Source organism: Acomys russatus, chromosome 27 (assembly GCF_903995435.1).
Source record: "Acomys russatus chromosome 27, mAcoRus1.1, whole genome shotgun sequence".
Lineage (NCBI taxonomy): Eukaryota > Metazoa > Chordata > Mammalia > Rodentia > Muridae > Acomys > Acomys russatus.
The window spans coordinates 4,258,721-4,281,201 of NC_067163.1; the positions used below are offsets into that span (position 1 = coordinate 4,258,721).

Here is a 22,481-nt window from a genome sequence, read left to right on the forward strand (position 1 = left end):
CAGAGACAGAGAGGAGAGAGAAAGAGAGACAGAGACAGAGAGAGAGACAGAAAGGAAAGAGAGAGAGAGAGAGAGAGAGAGAGAGAGAGAGAGAGAGAGAGAGAGAGAGAGAAGAGGAGAGGAGAGACAGAGACACAGGCACAGAGAGAAACAGAGAGAGGCCAACATGGCAGAGTGTTTTCCCTGTCAAACTGTAGGCTGTCCTTTACCCTGCAATAAGCTATTGCGTTAGGCAAAAACATTGTTTTTATTTGGAATTAAGAATTAATGCCCATTAATTAGGTAAAGTGACAGGTTTCATCATAGTCGCTTCACACAGTATGCCATGCACTTTGATCCTATACACACCTCCCCTGACTCCCCTTTACTACCCTTCCTATGTACTGTGTAACCATTTCCTCTGAGATTGGAACATTCTCCTTCAGGAAGCTACCGGAAGCTACCAGAAGGCATACATCCAACGTAGCTTCAGAAAGTCCTCGAAACTGACCAGGTTCAATAGGACCCTTCCTGCTAGGGTAAGCAGTAAAAGCTGAAAGTTTTTCTCAGATCGAAGGAAGCTCAGATGCAAAGAAGACTCTGAGAGCAGCCATCTGCCTGGAAGGAGCAGAACCCAGGCAATCTGCCTGAAAGAGTGTTAGCCCAACTAACGCACTGCAAAGGACTCAAGCCACCGGCAGGCTGTGCAGTGAGCTCCAGGTTCCCAACTTTGTAGCTGTCATCTGTGCTGAGGTGGGCTTTGGTGATTTAGTTGACTTCAAGTAATTTCTGCTCTTGTAAGTAACCCTAATTTAAAAAGAGAAAAACTCATGGATCTCCAAGTTGGACTTTGGTAGCATTTGTACTTCGGTCTGTTGTGGCTTCTTTATCTGGGGTAAGTAGATGTACGTGTTGGGTCTCCCAGGAAACATTGTGTCACAAAACACTATGTGGCCTCTTTCCTCTTTCCAAATAATCCCCCTTTACTTTTGTGTTATGTGTGGTTTTGTGACTGTGTGTTATAATGTCATATATGTGGGTGCCACATATCATGCCATATATATAAATGTAGGTTTCACATATGTGAGAAATATGCATACTTATATTCTGGATTCTGTTATATTTCACTTAATTTAGTGATCTACAGTCAATCCTTTTTTTCTGAAAATAGAATAATTTGGTTTGTGCATAAATAAAACTCCATTGTATATACGTACCACATTTTGAAAAGATATATTTATATATTTTGTGTGTGAGTGCTCTACTTACATGTATGGCTGCATGCCAGAGGAGGGCATCAAACAGAAGATCAGATCCCATCTCAGATGGCTGCAAGACACCATGTGGGTGCTGGGAACTGAACTCAGACCCTCTGGAAGCTCAGCCAGTGCTCTTAATCGATGAGCTGCCTTACCAGCCCCCATACCACATTTTTTAATGATCATTTTTTTAGATGGGCATGTAGGCTGGGTTTTGTAGCTTAGCTGTTATGAATAGCTGTGAAATACTCAATGAATATGCAGGCTTCTCTAGACATTTTGTGAATACGACACATTTTAGAAGAGCCCAGGGAAGCCCACAGTCAGCTGGAGGAACTGGACAAAGTTAGCACAAAATTGAAAATAAAAATACATATAGTATATAAAATAACAAACCAGCAAACAAACAAGTTCCTTACATTTACTACAAAGTGCCTGAAATTTCAATATAATCTGGTTTTGGTAAACACTACATATATGCGTTAGGTAAGAGACAGAACTATGGTCTGCCTTCATTATCATCGGTTGTACGGTCCAGCTTTTTCAGTGTGTGATCACCACGCTTGGCAGTGTGCTGTGATTCCACTGTGTGATGTCTGTCTCCTAGCAGTAACAACAATAACAGGACTAGTTAGTTACTTTGGAAACCAGTAATTATTTCAAATATAGACTTTTACTTCACAAGCAGGAATAGACTGCTTCTGTAATTGTCCTGACCACACACAAGAATAGTTCAGTTGGGTTTGAGAATTGTATGGATTTGGGGAAATGTACCCAGTATCCCAGGCTTTAGGAACTAGAAAGAAACAGGACAGGAAGCAGAAAGCATTTTCTCAGCTGTCTTACATTTATATGCCTGGAAACACACCCTCACTCTTGTAAACACGCAGTTATGTGGGTGCTCATCTGTCTTTTTCAAGTCTGGCTTCCCTCTGTCCTTGACCTGACTGCCAAAGTAATTGTCAGGACACACTGTGGAAAATTTGTGTTGCAGGAGAAAAGCGTTGTGCATGACATTTTTTCCCCTTGAATCAGTTATAACCATTTACAATTACATTACTTACTTTGTTTATATTAGACTTAGCTTTGTTGACATTACACGGTCAACCAGGTCCAGCACGCCGGCCTTTGATTGGCTACAGACAGCAACAGCACACACTGGCGGCCTAGTTCTTGTTTCCAGTCAAGTGTTTCAAAGTTTCTTAATTAAGAAGTACCTGGATATTATATTGCTAATTATAGCTTTTCAGTGGGGAGAGCAGCTTCCCACATGGGCCATGTTGAGCAGTGTGGGGCTGGCTTTCACAGCAAAGCTGAGGCTGGCGGCTGTGTTCCTCCTTGAGGAATTTTGTTTTGTAAACTCCTTACTTCACTAAAATGATCTTTTCCTTTTAGACATATTACACAGCTTCTTATGAGTAAATATTCTTGAATGTGACCATTCTCAGATGAATTACCATGGTCTTCTGTATCACCGCATCATGCTTTCCAGAGGTATACTGTGAGGAAGGTTGTCTCGTGCCTCAGAAAGGCTATGATGCTACTATCAACTTAGCTGAGAAGGGAACCAGGTTAAACACTTAATATAGTTTCAGCTGTGGGAGAGGGAAATGCACTTTGTAAGCTCATTAAATACTAAACAGTCTCAGTATGTTTCACAGTCATTATCAATATCTGTTCCTCTCACTAGACTGTGTGTGTCTAAAGTGCTGTGGCTGCATGGCCACACTGTGGGAACACTGCACTTGTCTGTGTTTGCCTCACTGGGTGGCAAATCTTCTGTTGAACAACTATGGATGTTGTAAATAGGATCTCTATTGAATGACTGCTAATTAATAACTGGAAAATTTTAATGATAGATTTCAAATTTCGTTTAAAAAAAAAAACAAAAAAGTACATCCAAAGGCCCAAGGACAGCTCTGAACCAAGCGCCGCTGAGGACGCAGCTCACCCAGGTGAATGTACTTGAGAGTCTGGCACTGAACAGCCAGTTTGATAACCTGTTTTCTCCTCTGAGGACACGTCTTAAAACAGACTTTCTCTTCAAAAGAATTTTTCCCTTATGGGTTAGACATTCTAAACATTTTTCCAATGTGTAGGCTAGAGCCAAGTTTTAGTTCAGCCAGAATTAAATTATGACATTTACCTACCAGTTTGGTGACAGATCTTAGGGTTGTGGCAGTCTCCTGCTGAACTTAGCGAAACAGTCCGAGAAGAGAAATTGCGGCAGGAAGTCCATGCATCTTGCCTTGGTTAGCTTCAGTTTGCATGAACTGCTCTACTGGTGTTCTAGCATGTTCCCAGTTATCCGACTGGATCCAGCTACGACAGCAGTGCTCATGCTACTGACAGTGCTGCTGCGTGGTTGTTCTGTAAGGGGATAGATGCTAGGGTATCACTGGCATTACTTCACTTGTCAGGGACACACACGCGCGCGCATGCGTGTGCACACATGCACAGGCACACACCTGCACACACACAATAATGGAAAGATGAGAATTTGCCAATTTACTTTTGACTTTGCTTAACGTCCTCCGATTTCCAGTGTGGGGCAAAAGAGAGCTGTGCACACTCACTCAGCACCTGTGCTACCTTAAGACCCAGCTATACCACTCCCGGCCATACACCCAAAATATGCTCCAGCACACAACAAGGACATTTGCTCAACTAAGTTCATAGAAGCTTTATTCATAATAGCCAGAATCTAGAAACAACCTACATGTCCCTCAGCCGAAGAATGGATAAAGAAACTGTGGTACATTTGCACAATGGAATACTGTTCAACTATTAAAAACAAAGAAACCATAAAAATATTCAGGCAAATGGATGGAACTAGAAAATATCATCCTGAGTGAGGTAACCAAAACCCAGAAAGACACACATAGTGTATACTCACTTATAAGTGGATTTTAGCCGTATAGTACAATGAACAGACCCAAAGAAGATAAAAACAAGGAGGGTCCATGGCAGGGTGCTTAAATCTCACTCAGAAGGGGAAGTAGAATAGACAAAGGTAGTGGTTGAAGAGAAGGAAGAAGGTAGGGAAGGGAACAGAAGACATGAGGGGGAGGTCAGGCCTGGGAAGAGCAGGGGCTGGAGAGCAAACGGCCTGCAGAGAAAAGAGAAACTGGGTATGGGCATCTCTGTGAAAATGCAGTTTTCAATGTTATATTTCTACCTTTAAGTGCCAAGGGAGAAGTTCTTAATGCTCTTTTTTTTATGATTGCCCTTTACAGTTTGCACTTAACAGCTCAAGATAAGCACATTGTTACTTTGTTATTTCAAGGTCAGAATGTGAGAACATTTTCAGTCCAGCTCTGGGGCATAACAAGCATTCCATACCACGAGCAATTCTTAGCATGACCAGCGTGTTCATCCAGAAGATGTGCTCAAGTACAGTTTCAGTTAAACACCTCACATGCAGCGAAACTCCAAACTAACCCTTCCTTAAGATCAGGCCTATACAGTGGAGTTGTACTCACCCATAAAGAGCAGAATGATTTCATATGCAGGAAAATTGATAGAAATGGAGGTGATCATGCTAAGAAAAATAGGGCAGATCTCTTTGCCAAGATGAATGTAGTGGTGTGTGTGTGTGTGTGTGTGTGTGTGTGTGTGTGTGTGTGTGTGTGATATGAATGTAGTGTTTTCTGTTATATATTGAACCTACAGCATAAACACATGCACACACATGCTTGTGCACACACTCTTACACCTATGTACACACATGTTCACACATGCTCACACACATGCTTATGCACACACACATACACACAGACACACACGTACGCATGTGCACGCCCCCCCCACACACACACATGAGTAGAAGGAGGATTAATTGGGAAGAGGAGGGAATTCGTAGGAGGCACCAAGAGAGGTTGATGAGCAATGGGTGTGGTCAGAGTACATACTATGTTGAACAAAAATGGCTTCATGGAAATCATCACTCTGTACAATAAGGGTACACTAAGCTTTAGTGTTAGTCGTCTGCAGTCATGGGCAGTGTCACTCTGCAATCCTGGCTGGCCTGGAATTCACCATGCAGACCAGGCTGTCCTTGAATGCACAGAGATCACTCTGCCTCTGCCTCCTGGGTACTTTTTATTATTTTCATTTTTTAATGCATGCTTAGATTTATGATTTGTACTTGCACATTTCCACAGGCATTTCCTGCTTCTCCTGGCTCTCCTTACACATCAGCAGAAAGCCTCTGCATTTGTTTTGGACCATTGTCTTTATTTAACGACTGCTCTCTGCTCCTTGGTGATGCCTGACTTGACCTGATGATTCCAGGGGGTCTCTGGGACTGTGTAGCCTCAAGAAACTATACATCATATTTTTAAAGTTGTTTTTCTCCCCTCTTGCATCCAAAGTATTCTGCCAAAAAACACTTGACTTTGGCTCTAGAGTGAAATAGAATCTAAAGTCTGGTCCCATTCCTGGCATCCCTGAGGCTCTGAGAAAGCTGTCTACACTCTCTAAAGCAATCCTTCCAGTGCCCAATTATGAGAGTTTTTGTCAATGTCAAAGGCCAGAAGACACCACAAGCCTTAGGATGGTTTTTACTGCTTCTGCCTGTCAGTAGATCCTGGCAATTATTTTCATTTTCAGACATGGAAAAAAATCATACTTTTTGTAGTAAGTCACTATTTAATGTTAGATTTTTTTCCCACAAAAAAATCCTTATAAACTTAACCTTTTTGGTATAGGGTGGATATAAAAAATAAAGAACTTGCCTGGATCTGTACCAGATCCTCAGTGTATAAGTTATGTATGCAGTTCAGCGCTTTTGTGGGATCCCTGAGTGGGTCTCCTGAGTGTGTCTCTGACTCCTGTCCCTTTTCTGTCTCTTTTCCTTTGGTTCAATAACTGTGTCCAACTTCAATGTGATGGTCTCTGTTTCACATTATTATATTTTACTTTGTTACATTTTAAAAGAATGAAGGAATGAATGAAACCTAGTCACTAGGGTAAATGTTAACAACTAAACTGTCATTTATACCTGGTGGGAGAGGAAAGGTCTGTTTTCTGAAATAAAGTGATGGTGTGTGTGTGTGTGTGTGTGTGTGCGCGCACGCACACATACATACACACACACACACACACACACACACACACACACACACACACACACACATCTCAACCACTCAGGGCAAACTGCAACTTCAGGAGTAATTGACCAACATATAGTAGACTCCACAGATTTTGTGTGTGTGTGTTCTTGGTTTTGAGGAATTTTGTTGTTGTATTGGGTTTGTGTTTGTTGGTTTGTTTTGGGGGGGTTGTTTTTTGTTTTTGAGAAAGAAATTAAAATTTGGTGGGTAGGGAGGGAGAGAGGATCTAGAAGGACTTAGGGGATGGGAAGAATATAGTCAACATATATTTTAAATAATAAAAACATACAAAAGTGAATAAATTTGCTTTAGAGGCTGAACGGTACGGACGGTTTCTCCCTGAATTCCTCACGCATAGAAGCCTCTCCTCGGGTGTCAAGGACTCTGGATGTTTAGATTACAGTATGGGGGCCAATTTCACAAAGACCCTGTTGTGTAAGCGGCATGAAGATCTTAATGCTTCTGGGGAAACAGGGTTAGCTGTGTCCTCCATCTTCTTCACGGCCCTGTTGCTTCTGCCCATTACTAAAACATTGTGTTTTTTGCTTTTCAGTCACTCAAGACTGTCTGCAACTGATTGCAGACAGTGACACGCCGACTATACGAAAAGGTAATGACCAGCCTTGCTCTGTGTGCACTTAGGGCTCAGTCCAGTGTGGCTGACGCTTGCAAGTTTCAAGTCTGAGGTAGTGTTTGAACCGCAGCTCCCATCAGCCACCCTCCAGACTTCCTGGGCCTTTTCAAAATGACTAGGGAATAAGTGCAGAGACTAGTGTAAACACGTGACCGCAGAGACGCTGGCGTTAAATTTTACATAATTAGAACACATTGAGTTTTGCTTTTTTTGTTTGGGGAAGTGTTGGCTTCTAAAGTGACAGACAACCATTTTCATGTGACTGCCTGTGATCCTGGCCCAGAGCCTCCCTAAGGGGATTGAAGTGAGGCTGCCTTGTCCTCGCAGCTGTAACGTGCCAGTTTTTAATGTCCACTGAGCACTTGATGATGGGTCATTCACTCTTCAGAGTGGAATGCTTTCAATGTGACTTTTGCTTCCTTGAAGTTTTGCTAGTTTTAATTTTAGAAAGAGAGGGGGTTGGAGAGATGGCTCAGCGGTTAAGAGCACTGACTGCTCTTACAGAGGTCCTGAGTTCAATTCCCAGCAACCACATGGTGGCTCACAACCATCTATGATGTGATCTGATGCATACTGTATACATAATAAATTAATCTTTTAAAAAAAATTTAGAAAGAGAAAAAATAGTTTCTCTAATAGTAGCCAGACATAAGAGTACACTTCCCATGCCATTGCCCGGATGGCACCACCCACAGTTTTGAGCCGGAGGAAGGTCCAGGAAAAAAAAACTTTTCTCTCCCTAATTTTTCCAGTTTCTTATATATTTGTGTGACCACACCACTGTAATATGCAGCAGCACCTTGAAAAGTAAATATTGGGGGAATGCCCATTCATTGTAGTTTTTGAAAATGTTCGAGAAAGAAAAGATCCATCTGATCTGCATAGTTTCTGTTCATTTATCTCTCACTGGGGCACAAAGGCGTGGGCTGCGCACCGGCCCCCTCACACGTGATCCTTACTGTGCTGCTGTCACTCTCCTGCCCCTCCCCCACCGTGCTTATCTTGCTCCATGATTTGCCTCCTCACTTGAGCTTCCCTGCTTCATGCTTCCCTACATGTGTTCCTTATTCATAGTCTGGCACATTCAACATGCATGCACAGACACATACATGTGAATACACATGCCTGAACACATATAAATGTGCACTCGCATTCTACATACATACACATGCTACATACAAACACATGCACAACGCAATACACACACACACAAAATGCCTGCACACATACTCATAAACACATGCACACACATGCTACATACATGCACAATACACACACATGCACAGCACAATACACACACATGCACAGCACAATACACACATGCACACATAGTGACTGTGCACATACGTGCACATACATGCTACATACACACTCATGCTACACACACACACACACACACCATACCATGTTTGCCTTTCTGGGTCTGTATTTCACGCATGACAGGGACCTCCATTTCATCTTACACCTGGATAAACCCCACTGTGCATCTGTACCACACTGTCTACTCATCTGCTCATTTACTTATTCATTTCGCATACACTGATTAAGACTATGCAATGACTGAATCACTGAGGATATTGGAGTGTCTGTATTGAGGGAAATGTATGTGGGTTTTACTTTGATGAAATTTGGCCACTAATGGGGAGAAAAGAAAAAAAGAAGAACCATATAAATTAACAAGTAAAAACTGTATTAAAAAGGGGGGGACATCTAGGAAGGAAGGGAAATAGAGCCAGCTAGGCTGGGGGTTTCTGAGTCCATCACCCACAGTTGGGGTTTGCAACTACACGTGATGGCCAGGAATGGAGAGAGGCCTTAGGCCAGGCTGTGAGTGCAGGCTGGCCTTTGCAGTGAGTCTCAGGTGCTATTTTGCATTTATACTTCGGCACATGATTTTAATGGCGTTAGGTGCCCAACAAACACCAGGCCATCTGAAAAGCCGTGATTGTCTATAGTGTTCACAAGCCGCCAGCTGGTTTTCTAAGCGTAGGCTTCAAGCCAGAAGGACAGCCCAAGGACTGGAGACAACGTTTAAGACAGTGCGTGGGAAAGATAAGCTCTGCACATTTGTCAGAAGGGGGGGGGGCTAAATCCACACAGAACACTGCATCCTCTTTGCTTTTGTGTCTTGGGTGCAGGCGCGTGGGGCTGGACTGCTGCCAGGACTTGCTGGCAAGGGCTGGTTTTGGCCAGCCAGCTGGGCACAGGAACACACGCACGAGAACTGCCGTGCACTGGTACTGTAGCGAGGAGTCGGGCAGACTTACATATGAAGAGAGTTTGCATGCCATGAGCCACTGCCCCATGCAAAGGGCAGCAAGTCTTTCTCTGACGAGTAACACAGTTCTGTCTTCGCGCTTACCGTATCATCCGGGGTCTTAGGTGAAGTCGCGTAAATTCCCGCGTAAGTTCCCGAGAGCACGAAGAGACGGGTGGTTTGCATTTGACGAGCTCATCCTCAGTCATGGCCGTGTCCTACTGATCCGAAACACTCCAAAAGGAACTCACATTTATTCTTACTCCAAGTATGAGTGACAATGGACCAGGAACACAGATTTAGGTTGCCCTGAGAAATGGTCCAATGTAGAAAGTTTTATGACGTCTTTATTGCCACAGCACAAAAGAAAGTCATAAGTCAAAGCATTTTTTTTTCTTAAATGCATTGGTACAGTATCAGGTAGGTGGTGGCAAGGAGGAGAGAATTACCTGTTGACATTATTAACTTCTGGGTTGGTGCCAAAGATTGATCTGTTAACACAAGGATGTAGTTTAAACTCAGAAGCAGACAGTTAGCGGATGGACAGGGACCAGCCACGTGCGACTTACTCACTGTGCTTTTCTGTCCAGTGTGAAGGGCCTCACCGTGGTAGTGACTTACATTCCACTTTTGGGCTACGATCTTCAGCATCACTCCAATTTCTTCTGAATTTTGGAATATCTTTGCAAAAATGTCTGGACCACTCTGTCCTTCCTAATTGAGTTTTTTTTTTTTTCCTTTTGCTAATGAGATATGAAACTGTATTGTAGATGACAAACCTTACAAAAATGCTGATTTGAAGTCACTTTCTCTTACTTGAGGATTGTCTGTACTATTTTATTTGTTTTATTTTATTTTATTTTATTGAGACAGTGTCTATTACAAACTCCAAGCTAGCCCCTGAGCACTGCGATTACAGCCATTGGTCAGAGTCTTTAGTTGGACAAAATCAAATTTCTTTATTGATCCTCCTTTGTGTCTCATGCTTTTGGTGCTGTTGTTGTTTTTTGTTTGTTTGTTTGTTTGTTTTGGCACTGTTAGTGAATGTATCAACAAACTAGGCAGCACGATTGACACCTATGCTTTTTCCTGACGATCATATACACTTTTATAGTTGAGCCATCGTGTCTGTATTTAAGTCACTGGGTCATTTGGTCAGTTTTGTGTATGGTGTGGACAGTGGCACAGCATCACCCATAATAACATAATAAATGATGTTATCCTAGTGTCGTGTGCTGGAGAGGATTGAACGGGCTTGGCACACCTGTAAAGGCCAGGTGAGGTTAGAAGCATAGCTTTATTTCTGTACTCAATATTCCGTTGGTTTGTGAGTCTACATTTGCAACAGAACACAACAACATTTTGTCTACTGTAGCTTGGTAAAAAATTTAAAGTTGAGAATTAACTCAAACATTTGTATGTCATTTTAAAGACTGTTTTGGAGCCTCAGGTATCCTTATCAATAATAAATGAACTTATGGTTGTCTTTTGTATTTAGAAAAAAGAACCATTGCATCTGTGGAGAGGCTTCACTGACTCTAGATAGCCAAGTTTGCCATCTTAATAACATTAAGATTGTCAGTTTATGAACATGAGGTGTCTTCCCATTTATTTCATATCTCCTGTGTTAATTTTAGCAACTACTTTATAACTTCCGTCACATGCATCTTTTACTACACTGAGCAAACTTACCCTAGGCATTTATATTCATTTGAGTTCAGTCTTAGTTTAGGTAGCTATACTAACACAGACTGGATTGTTTAAACAACAAATTGTTTTCTTACAAAACTAGGACTAGAAAAATTCAAGGCCAGTTTCCAAGAGCTCTGTTAAACATGCATTTATATTTTGTGGTGGTTATCTTTTCATTGTGACCTCACACAAGGGTAAGAGAGCCAAGAGTAACACATCTCTTCTTTAAAAGATACCAGTACCAAGCCAAGCAGTGGTGGTGCACACCTTTAATCCCAGCACTCAGGAGACAGAGGCAGGGGGATCTTTGTGATCTTGAAGCCAGTATAGTCTACAGAGTGAGTCCCAGGACAGCCAGGACTACATAGAGAAACCCTGACTCCGAAAACTGAAATAGATAGAAATAAATAAATAAGTAAATACATACATACATACATACATACATAAATACATAAATATGATAGATAGATAGATAGATAGATAGATAGATAGATGATCGATAGAGGTGTCATAATACCTCCTTGAGGATCTAACTACCAACAGCATCACTTAGCATGTGTGTTTTGAGTTTTGGGAAAACATGATCTCAGTGTACAACAAATTATATTAAAGATGGAATTGGCTTCTTCAGTTCCATATTTTTCTTTTTCACATCTTTCCTTCTTAGTTAAAATGAAAGTGACTTGGGGGGGGGCGACTTAGCTAAACCCACTTGTTAGTTCTTGTGGGTTTAATGTCTGTTCCATAGTTCACTGTTTTGTATGGATAGAGGGTTTTACTTTACTTCTTTAAATGGGTGCCTTTCTTCCTGTTCATTCTGTCTCCTAATTGTTTTAGCTAGAATTCCAGTGCAGTGTTGGCAGCAGTAATAAAAGTCCTGCCCTTGATCTTAGCGTCATGCTTACGCTCCTTGGTTAGTGTTTGGTATGGAGTTTCTTGTGGTTTCTGGCTTCAGTGCCAGGGTGATTCTGGTTTCACAGCACAAGTTCATAGCTATGGTGTTTTTAGAGAAGATCTTGAGGAGGTTGTTGGCAGTGTCTGTCTGTTATCTGTCACTATGCCTTCCCCTCAGGGGCAGAAAACAGGGTGCGGATGCGTGCTTGGCGGGGGGGATGGCTCGGGAAGGGTGAAGCGCGGGGGGGGGGGCGGAGGGCCGAGAGAAGCGGGGGGGTGGCGGGGAACCGGGGCCGGAAAAGGAGACAGGGGGGAAAAGCACAAGAGGGGGAGGCGGGAAATAGGGACCCCACCGAGCGCAAAGGGGCGGGGCGGGAGGGGAGAAGGGGCCAGAGGGGGACGGGGGCAGGTGGCGGGAAGCCAGCCAGCCAGCCGCCAGCGAGCCAGCCAGCCAGGCAGCGAGCAGCCAGCGAGCAGCGGCCGGCAGCCCGGGCAGCCACCAGCCAGCCAGCCCTGCAGCCAGCCAGCCCGCAGCCAGCGAGCGCCGGCCGGCAGCCCGGCAGCCAGCCAGCCGGTCAGCCAGTCCAGCCAGCAGCCAGCGAGCAGCCGGCTTCCAGCCCGGAAGCCAGCCAGCCCGGCAGCCATCCATCAGCATCCATCTATCATCCTCCTTCCATCCCTTCATCCATCCACATCCAGCCATCCGGCCATCAGCATCCATCCCTCCATCCATCCATCCACCGTCCATCTATCATCCTTCCGTCCATCCCATCCATCCATCTATCCATCCATCCGTCCATCCTTCCTTCCGTCCCTTCATCCATCCATCCATCCCCTTCATCCATCCATCCATCATCCATCTATCATCCTTCCTTCCATCCCTCATCCGTCCATCCATCCATCCATCCCTTCATCCATCCATCCATCCCTCCATCCATCATCCATCTATCAGCCTCCCTTCCATCCCTTCATCCATCCATCCATCCATCCCTTCATTCATCCATCCATCATCCATCTATCATCCTTCCATCCCTTCATCCGTCCATCCATCCATCCATCCCTTCATCCATCCATCCATCCCTCCATCCATCATCCATCTATCATCCTTCCTTCCATCCCTTCATCCGTCCATCCATCCATCCCTTCATCCATCCATCCATCCATCCCTTCATCCATCCATCCATCCATCCCTTCATCCATCCATCCATCCATCCCTTCATCCATCCATCCATCCCTCCATCCATCATCCATCTATCATCCTTCCTTCCATCCCTTCATCCATCCATCCCTTCATCCATCCATCCATCCATCCATCCATCCATCCATCCATCCGTCCATCCGTCCATCTGTCTACACATCTGTACACACCACATCAATGAAGTCTGTTCTACTGTCTCTGTAGTCAGCACGTTTCCCTCTCTGTGGTAGTTATTCATCATAAACTGAATCTGAAGCTGAAAGTAAAGTGAAACTGTCCCCCCTGCTCTTTACAAAGGGGCTCTACGCTTGATCGGTCCTCTCATCCTAATCATTTGACCTCAGCTGTCACTTCCTGCATAGAGCTAGAAATGTGGGACAATTATCTCTCACTGTCAACTGGAAACACCCAGAACTGCCTGGGAACAGAGTCTCAGGGAGGTCTTGTCTACAGTGGAAGGACTATAGCATGTCTGTGGGAGGCCAACTGATGTGGAAATGCCACAGTGAAGAAATCGTAGCGTTCAGTCAAGGAAGCAGAAGGCACATGTGCATGTATTCCTCTCTCCTCTCCTGACTGTGACATAACGTGATGAGTGACTTCAGTCTCCTGCCACTGGGACTTCCCAGCAGAGATGGACTCGCAGCCTGGAATCATGAGCTAAGATAAACACTGAGCATCTCACCACAGCAGCAGAAGTGAGACTAGCGTAAAGCATGAGCCCCGCTTTCTTTCAGGGCTTGGTTTGTTCTCCAGACTCACTGTGGGTGGTGACCTTCCGGGGAATGCATTCCCGGCAGCTTCTGACCTTGCCGCCCCATCCCACGGTGTCTGATAAGTCAGCTGCGGCTAGCCCAGCTTTATCTCATGCTCTGATGGCTAAGGCTGTGTCCTAGAGTTCTTTGGTTTGGTGCCAGCCTAGCCTAGGGTGCTTCCTCTGTGGGGATGGAGTCTACAGACACATCAGGATGTACAGCTTGAAGTGAGAGATCCCAGTGCGCGAAGGCACTTGTAACCAACTGGATTTCAGTCCCCAGAACCCAAAGTGGAAGGAGAGACCCAACTTCCACAAGGTGTCCTCTGATCTCTACATGTGTTCCCTTACACATGTGTACCTGAACACACACACACACACACACACATACACACATATACACACACATATACATAATATACACACTCATACTGTTTTACCAGCATAGTGAATATTGTAGTCCTCACATAAGCCAGTGACTGCCAGGAGCTCGGGTCCCCATTTCCATGGCTCCTGCTAAAATAGGCTGAGTGTGTGGTTGAGTGAGTAATGAACTCTTCAGTAAATGTGCCAGGTTCTATGGGTATTTGAGAGCATGAGCTCTCTTTTTAATAAGGGTATTTGCCAAAAAAAAAAAAAAAAAAAAAAAAAAAAAGCCAAAATAGCTATAATGTAAGGAGCTACTAAATAAATTTAAATTAATTAAAACAAAATTGATCACTTTTAGGAACCCAGGTTTTAGTTCCTGTTAGGCATCTCTGTGAGCCCTACACTGGCTGGTGTCTCATTCCTCAGGATTTCCTTAGCTTATTTAGCCAAATATTTTACAGAGGCAGGAGAGTGCCTGCGACTAATTACCCAGCAATCATCAGTTTGAATTATTTTCTGCTTAAAGTAGAACATACTAATTCAGGGATTATTGGATACATATCTGCTGTGGGATAAAAATTGCTTAAGTCCTGGGAAGTGGCAGGCAGACAAACAAGCTGACCTCACCACAGAGGATTTATAACCCAAGGTGTATACTCACTAGGCGGGGTGTGTGTGTGTGTGTGTGTGTGTGTGTGTGTGTGTGTGTGTGTGTGTGTGTTCCTCTATGCTCAATGTATCAACTCATAAAATAAACCATAAACATAATCACCTTCAACATAACAAAATCGTTTTTAAATGTTATAGCAATACTTTGGTTTGTTTTGTTTGGTATTGTTTGTGATAAGCTCTCTCTATGTAGCCCTAACTGTTCTGGAAGTTGGCAGACCAGGCTGGCTTCGAACTCCCAGCTTGTGGTCTAGAGGTGTATACCAACTTGTAACAATCTTTATATTGGTTCTCCCTTGGTTGTTCAGTGACTTAAAATAGCTCGGGTACATCATGTCTTCTAAGACATGTCTTCTAAAACTGATTCATTAAGACTTTTTTACTAGGATCGTGTGGCATACAAACAGTAAAGAGGGCTAGCCTTTGCTACTTACAATGGATGTGCCCTCTGTTTCTCTGACTCTGTCATCCTGGTTCACATTGGCACACTGTGTGGAGCACCGGAACCACCTCCAGGGAATCAGTGCACCGCACAATACAAAGGCTGAGAGAAACAGGTCCCATGATGCTCCTGTGTCTGTCTGCCCATGGCCCAGCACCACCACCTCCCACCCACTTCCCCACCCCCATCTCTCTATGGTAATGATCCTTACTCATGACCTGAGTGGCATCTGGTTTGTTTTACTGACTTTTTTTTTTTTAACTCTTTCACATTTTCAGAAACTATGTAGCTTTGTTTACTGTTCTTTGCATTTGAATTAGGAATATAAACTAGCACAGCCATTGTAGAAAAAAATATGGAGCCCCTCAACCAAAAATTAAAAGTAGAACCTCAGTATGATTAGCAATTCCAACTCTGGGTTTACAGATAGAGAAAACTATATCAGTGTGCAAAAGACATCTGTTCGTTCTCTCAAGTTCACTGCAGTACCAGTCACAACCAAGAAGGCAGCTCGTTGTTCGTCAACAAAGGAGTGGGTAATGGCATCGTGAGGCACGAAGCAATGGATGCCATGTGCTGTAGAAAAGCATAGCTTGTTCTTTGTCACAGTGTGCGGGAGCCTGTGAGATAGATGCTGAACTTTAAATGTGAATATCCTGTCTCTTTTGGACTCATTTGATTAGTCTTTGAAACTTCCACCCTCCTCCTCGCTCCTTACCCCCCCCCCCCCAATGAGGTGACATTTTAAGACATGCCCACCATTTCCCACTATGTAAGAACATTCTGTGTTCACGAAAGCCCTCACTTACCAGGAAACTGGGACAGAGGGGAGGACATCCTATTGGGACTGTAGATGAGAGAAGCATGGGAGAAATGGCAAGTAGAAGGATCCAGAGGGTCCTAGAAACTTACAAGTAGAACATTATGATAGGCAGATTTTGGGCCCAGGGGTCCCGCTCAACTAAGGCACCAGCCAAGGACAATACAGGCGGTAAACTTTAAACCCCTACCCAGATCTAGCCATGGTCAGAACAGTCTCCACAAGTTGAGTGGAGAGTGGGATATGACTTTCTCATATACTCTGGTGCCTCACATTTGACCATGTCCCCTGGAAGGGGAGACCTGGTGGCACTCAGAGGAAGGACAGCAGGTTACCGAGAAGAACTTGATACCCTATGAGCATATACAGGGGGGAGGTAATCCCCCTCAGGAACAGTCATAGGGGAGGGGAATAAGGGGAAAAGGGGAGGGAGGGAAGAATGGGAGGACACAGGGATAGATAACCATTGAGATGTAACAAAAAGAAATTAATAATAAAAAATTTAAAAAAAAGAACATTCTGGAAGGCTTAGATTTACACCACAGTGGTGCTTGCTATCCTGCCCTCACTGCACCCTGGCCCTCAGCTTCCGACAGCTGCTTTCCTTCATTGATGGTCTAGCCTTGAGGTGCAGCCTACTGCCCATGTGTGCATCCCGCATCTGTCCCCTCTCCTGTGTGGGGAATCTCTTCCTAGGAGGTGCATGTCTGTACTCTCTTCATGGTGTGAGGTCGGGAATCCACTGCTCTGCTGCCTGCTGCTCTGTTTGCTTGTTCCTGTCTACACTCAGTACAACCTTGAGCACACTGTCACTCTGAGTAGGATTAGGGGCGATTTCATTGTACTGAATGGAGCTGCCTTCAGCCTGAACATGGTACACGGGTTCTGAGCACTTCCCAGTGCAGAGTCCATCCCAGTCAGCTGTCTGCGGTTCCTAGTTGTAGTCGGCTTGCCAGGCTGGGGAGAGACTTACGTCCTCCAGCACAGTTTGCTAAGTTCTTCATCTGACAGGGAGATGGAAGAAGGCAATCTCTCAGTGTACTGTGCAGAGGAAAGTCTATTCTCTCTCTCAGCCCATCACCAGAACCAAACCTTTATTAGAGAGAGAGAGAGAGAATGAATATAGAACAAGAAAAGAAAGCACAGGTATTGCTGTGGAATGCACCCAAATCCAAGGCAGATAGGCCAATGGAATACAGTCCTCCTCTTCCTCCTCTCTGTCCTTCTTCTCCTCCTTCCATTTTTGAGAATGCACAGTTTCAAATTTAGCGGAAGGGAAAACTGCTTTTCTCCGTTCACTTTCTCGTGAGTAATTACTCTCTACCGTAGGGTCTTACACGTTTGTTCCGTGGCTTCTCAGCTTTAAAAGGGGAAATGCCTTGGAAGAAAAGGAGAACAAATAGTGGTTAAGCAGACGGGCTACTTCTTCATCTACAGTCAGGTAGGATCAGGCTTCCCCACCCCGCTGCCCCCTGCACCCCTCCCCCCTGCTGCCCCCTGCGCCCCTCCCCTCTGCTGTCCCTTGCACCCCTCACCCTGCTGCCCCCTGCACCCCCTCCCCCCTTGCTCCCCACCCCTACATTACGGTCCAGTGCTCTCTCACTGTCTCGTACGTACATCTGACGGAGGCCTGGCTTGTCTCTCAGGTTCTGTATACCGACACCATCTTTGCCATGGGTCATCTCATCCAGAGGAAGAAAGTGCATGTCTTTGGGGACGAGCTCAGCCTGGTGACCCTGTTCCGATGTATTCAAAATATGCCAAGAACGCTGCCCAACAATTCCTGCTACTCGGCTGGTATGTAGCTGCTCAGTAGGACGATGCAGACCAGGCTGTGGAAAGTGGGGCTTTTTTAAAAAATCTCAGTGGAGACACCTTCTGCTGTAGACTCTGCTGCTTATTTTTGCAATAGTTCATGTTAACAGAGAAAACTGATAGCATTGCTAAGGGTCATACCAGTTTTTATACAAATTAAGAAGGCGATATAGGGAAGAGCTTTGGCTGCTCTTTGAGAGAACCCCAGCTTGATTCCCAACACCCACATGACAGCTCACAACTACCTGTAACCCTAGTCCCAGGGGGCCTGACACCCTCTACTGGCCTCCTTGGGCACTAAATATACACAGTGCACATACCCATGCAGGAAAAAATACCAATACACATGAAAAGTAGTTAAAAGAAATGAATATTTTTTAAAAAATAAGAATGAGTGTCACAGAATTTGACATTGGGTCAATTCTTTATTTATTCTGAGACAAATTAATAGGAGTACATAGTGATTTTTTGTCATTTTTGCTACCGTTACACTGTTTCACCACCTTCCTCTCCGGCACTGTCCCTTCCTCATAAACAGGGCCTCCCCCTGCTTCCCTGTCGTTTACATGTTAGCCCCACTGAGTTTAGTGAGCGTTGCTTCACGAACACAGGAGGGAGGTTATTTGCTGGAGCCTGGCCAAGTTTTAGTAGTGACAACACTGAGGAAAATGGCACCCCCTTCCCCCAGAAGCCATCGACTGTCACTAGTCTTTCATGGAGGGGTGTGGCTACATGGGCCCCTCCCTAACCCATGAAGCAAAGCTGAAGGTCCCAGTCCTGTTCTGGTCTTGTGCAGCTAGCAACACCTGCAGAGCATCCATGAGAGCAGCAAGTCTGTGGTAGGTTTTCTTCCATCGTAAGAACAGCAGCAGGAACAGTGTCAGATATAAAAAACCTGAGGGCTCTCTGGGATTTCTTTCCCTGTCCAGCCCTCCGGCTGCCTCACCGTCTCCCAGCCACACTTCCTTACTATTTGTAACCTTCTCACCTCAGGAGAATCCAAGCCCCAGCAGTGACGTAGCTTCTCCTCAGCTCCGCAGGCTCAGGCTACAGCAAGTCTAGCTACAGGAGGAGCATGTGGTGGGAGAGAGAAGCCTGGTCAGTCCAGAGTGGGAGGGAGGGAACATTGCAGACTGTCGAGGTGAGTTCTCAGGACTAAACAGGTGGCCTCAGACACCTGACTAGTTAGGAACTCCAATTTGCCCCAGCGACCTTGCATGGAGCACAGGACACCAAAGCGCAGGGCAAGGCAGACCATATCAGCTCCAGCCTGTCCAAACTGGAAATCGCCAATGTTTTTCTCATTTTATTTCAAACTGGTCGGTGCTGGTTTGAGAAATCCGCATTTCCCTCGTGCTTTAGAAATCCGCATTTCCCTCGTGCATGTGCATCTCTCTTTCTGTTGTTTTTGACAAATCTTCTCAGAACCCAAATAGCATCTTTCGTCTCAGACAGTTACCACAAACAGTGATGTGAAGCTCGGATTGTGAAATACCCCTGAAGTTTTTTTTTTTAAGACTTTCACAAACAAACATCCAATAAATCAGTTGGAAGCAGAAGTGAGCAGGACTCTGTCACAGAGGCCTTGCCACACTACATCTGCTGCCCTCATGACTTCAGCAGCCAGGAGGAAGTCTGTCCTGGTGGAAGTCCCTAATTTGCATAGTGGACTCTGCCCTGTGCCCGGCGCCGAGCAGCATTTTGATACTGTGAAATGTTTACCAGTGGCAAGCCTGTCTACTCTGTTGCTCATATTTGCTGTAGAAAGTCATAGCTAATACTCCCAAACACTTCCCTCGTTTGGCTTCCTCACTGCTCCTTCCTGTGTCCAGGTGCCTCGCGTCTTAAAGGATGAGTCATCTGATATTGAAAATGTCTCAGTAGCCGTAGACCAGAGACAATACATGAGACCCAGCTCTAAGACATTTCAGGCTTGCTACTTCAGTTTTGAGTTTGTTTTATGACCTTACACTAATCTGCCAAAAACCCAAGTGGCTAAGCTTGAGACCCCCAGCATGGTGCTGAGGACCGCTGATGTGTACAAAGATGAATAATTGTTTTGTTGATATGTTGAATAGGCTTCTCATAGGGAAAAAACGTCGCAGCTCGTTGCTACAGCCCAGGAGAGCTAAAGTAACCAATAACTCAGTGTTGGGAATTTAAGCTGGAGCCTGGAGTACAGCAGTAGCTCTCAACCTGCGGGTCAAGACCCCTTTGGGAGTCCCATACCCTGCAGCCAGATATTTACAATAGGTTCATAACAGTAGCAAAACTAGTTATGGTCGTGGCATAGCAATGAAATAATTTTATGGTTGGGCGTCAGCACAACATGAGGAACTGTATTAAAGGGTCGCAATGTTAAGGTCGGCTTGAGAACCACTGCTAGAGCAGTTCACACCAGTTTCCAGAGTTTGCATAGCCCTGGCCACAGTGCTACACCACGCTCAGAGTCCAGGGCAGACAGATCCACACAGCACACCTGCTCTGATCTCTTTTCACGCTTTTTTCGTTAACTACAATAAGGTAATGAATCCTTTAATGCTTTGCCAATTTCAAAACACAATTGTGCAAGTGTGTCTTTGGAGCCTTGCTTGTCTCTGTTGGGTACCTGATACACAACATCTGGTTCCTTGACAATATTTCCCGCTTTCAAGTCACAGGGTACATTGTTATAAATTAGGCACACACAGAGGCACCTGACATTTCAAGGGGTTTATTACTTTGTTTCTTTTGACCATAAAGGTCAATCACAGTCATTTAAGAAAGCTCATAAAGCAGAAGGCTGTGAGAGAAACTCCAAGGATGCCAAAGCAGAGGCCTGCACTCAAGGAGAAACTGTTTAACAGTAGGGATTGATATTAAATAAGGTTTTTCTTTTTAGATGTTTGTTCACTTTTTTGAGACAGGGTCTCACTGTGTAGCCAGGGCTCATTTTTAATGCTGTGTGTGTAGCCAACTCTGAGGTTGGGAATATTGGCATATTTTTTAAACCTTCAAAACTATTTATAGTTTAAACGCAGATTTTTAAGGTATAATTAGGGGCCAGTGAGATGCCTCAGTGAGTAAAGGTGCTTAGCAATCTGAACTTGACCCCAGAACCCGTGTGAAGGTGGGACGGAGAACCAGTTCCACAAAGTTGTCCTCTGGCCTTCCCACATCTGCCGTGACATGTGTCCTTACACACCACGCATGCTCACCCAATAATAACTAACACAAAATCAGTAAACATGAGGCAGCATAATGCTAGGCTTCTCTCAGTGACTCCACGAGATTGTGTGAAAGAGCAAGGTTTGGTCTACATGGCGTTTGCCCTGGATCCCTGTCTACATACAGCGAGCGCACGGCTGCTAGATAGAATCTGTTGTTTCCTCTCGTAACTTGCTTTTATTTACTTTTAAAGCTAACAGAATTATGGCCAGCTGTTGTGAGGGAAGTACTTGTGCTGACGTTACACAATAGCTTCCTCTAATGCACTCTCTACTGATCAGCAACCCCAGAGTACTCTTGTCACCCCTTCTCTCCCAGGCATTGCGAGGCTGGAAGAAGGGGACGAGATTCAGCTCGCGATACCTCGGGAGAATGCGCAGATTTCACGGGACGGAGATGGCACCTTCTTTGGTGCTCTGAAACTGCTGTGACCCACTTAATGGGCTGTGTGGGCCCCTCCCCTCCTCTTCACTGCACCTCCGAGGGGAGAAAATGAACAACTGGAAATACCGGAAGTGGGGAAAGTTTTCATCAAAACCAAGTTTCTTGCGAGCTGTGTTATTTTGGTTCACTGAATCTGGTCCCGAACAGGAGACAGCAGACAGCCACAACCAAAGTGTGTCACGTGAGTTACGGGAACTGGAGTCCACACTCAGAGGAAGGACCAGGAAGGCTACGCTCTCCAGAGCACGCACCGCACCCTTGCTTCTCGCCTCGACACACACCATCAGAACGCAGGGAGATAACCTTTTTTTTTTTTTTTTTTGGTGACTGGGGTGAGAAGAGGACCCACCTCTGTAGGTCACCAAAACGTTCATGCCAAGTCTCAGGACGCACCTCCTCTCTCGCATTAAGCAGACTCTCCTCTTCACCAGCTAGGACTAGGAAAAGGTTTCGTTGTTTGTTTTCGTTATTTTCAAGTTTAAAATAAACTCGATTAAAAAAATGTTTTAAGTGTCAAATAATTGGACAGAAAAGAGCTGACTGTTGAAGTTGTCCTCTTTTATAGGTCGAGCTTGCAATTGTTTCTGGTATCAAAGCATCCCCTCATTCTAGATTACATGTGTATTCCGTAATAACTTTCAGTTGCTTTATAAAATGCTATTTTAGACATATCGGCAAGCACAGAAATCACTAATGCGAAATGCGAAACTGTAGTCATGCTCACGCGAGCCCTGCTTTTGAGGGTGCATTTGTGGCAGGGAAGAGATTTTTCTCCATGTCCGGTTCCGTGGCTGCTGCCGCTGCAGCACTTCAGGTGAGAAATCCCTGCAGGAAACACCCACTTTGCTTGCTCTGTGACAATTTAGGTCCGTAGCATGTGACTGACGTCACGGTGAGGCTCCCACGAGGCTCGAGTCCCGGAGGGGTTTCCTCA

The 22,481-nt window shown here is 44.9% G+C and overlaps 1 protein-coding gene across 1 annotated transcript in view; it reads left to right on the top strand.

Annotated features, from left to right (window-relative positions):
* LOC127209858 (tumor necrosis factor ligand superfamily member 13B-like) overlaps positions 1–22,153 on the top strand; it is a 28,946-nt gene extending 6,793 nt beyond the window's left edge. Inside the window, 5 exon segments of the mRNA XM_051169491.1 lie at positions 6,906–6,962; positions 17,411–17,479; positions 17,482–17,522; positions 17,728–17,878; positions 21,422–22,153. Coding sequence (XP_051025448.1) covers positions 6,906–6,962; positions 17,411–17,479; positions 17,482–17,522; positions 17,728–17,878; positions 21,422–21,534 — 431 coding nt within the window. The 3' untranslated portion in view covers positions 21,535–22,153.
* The last annotated feature ends 328 nt before the right edge of the window (positions 22,154–22,481 follow it).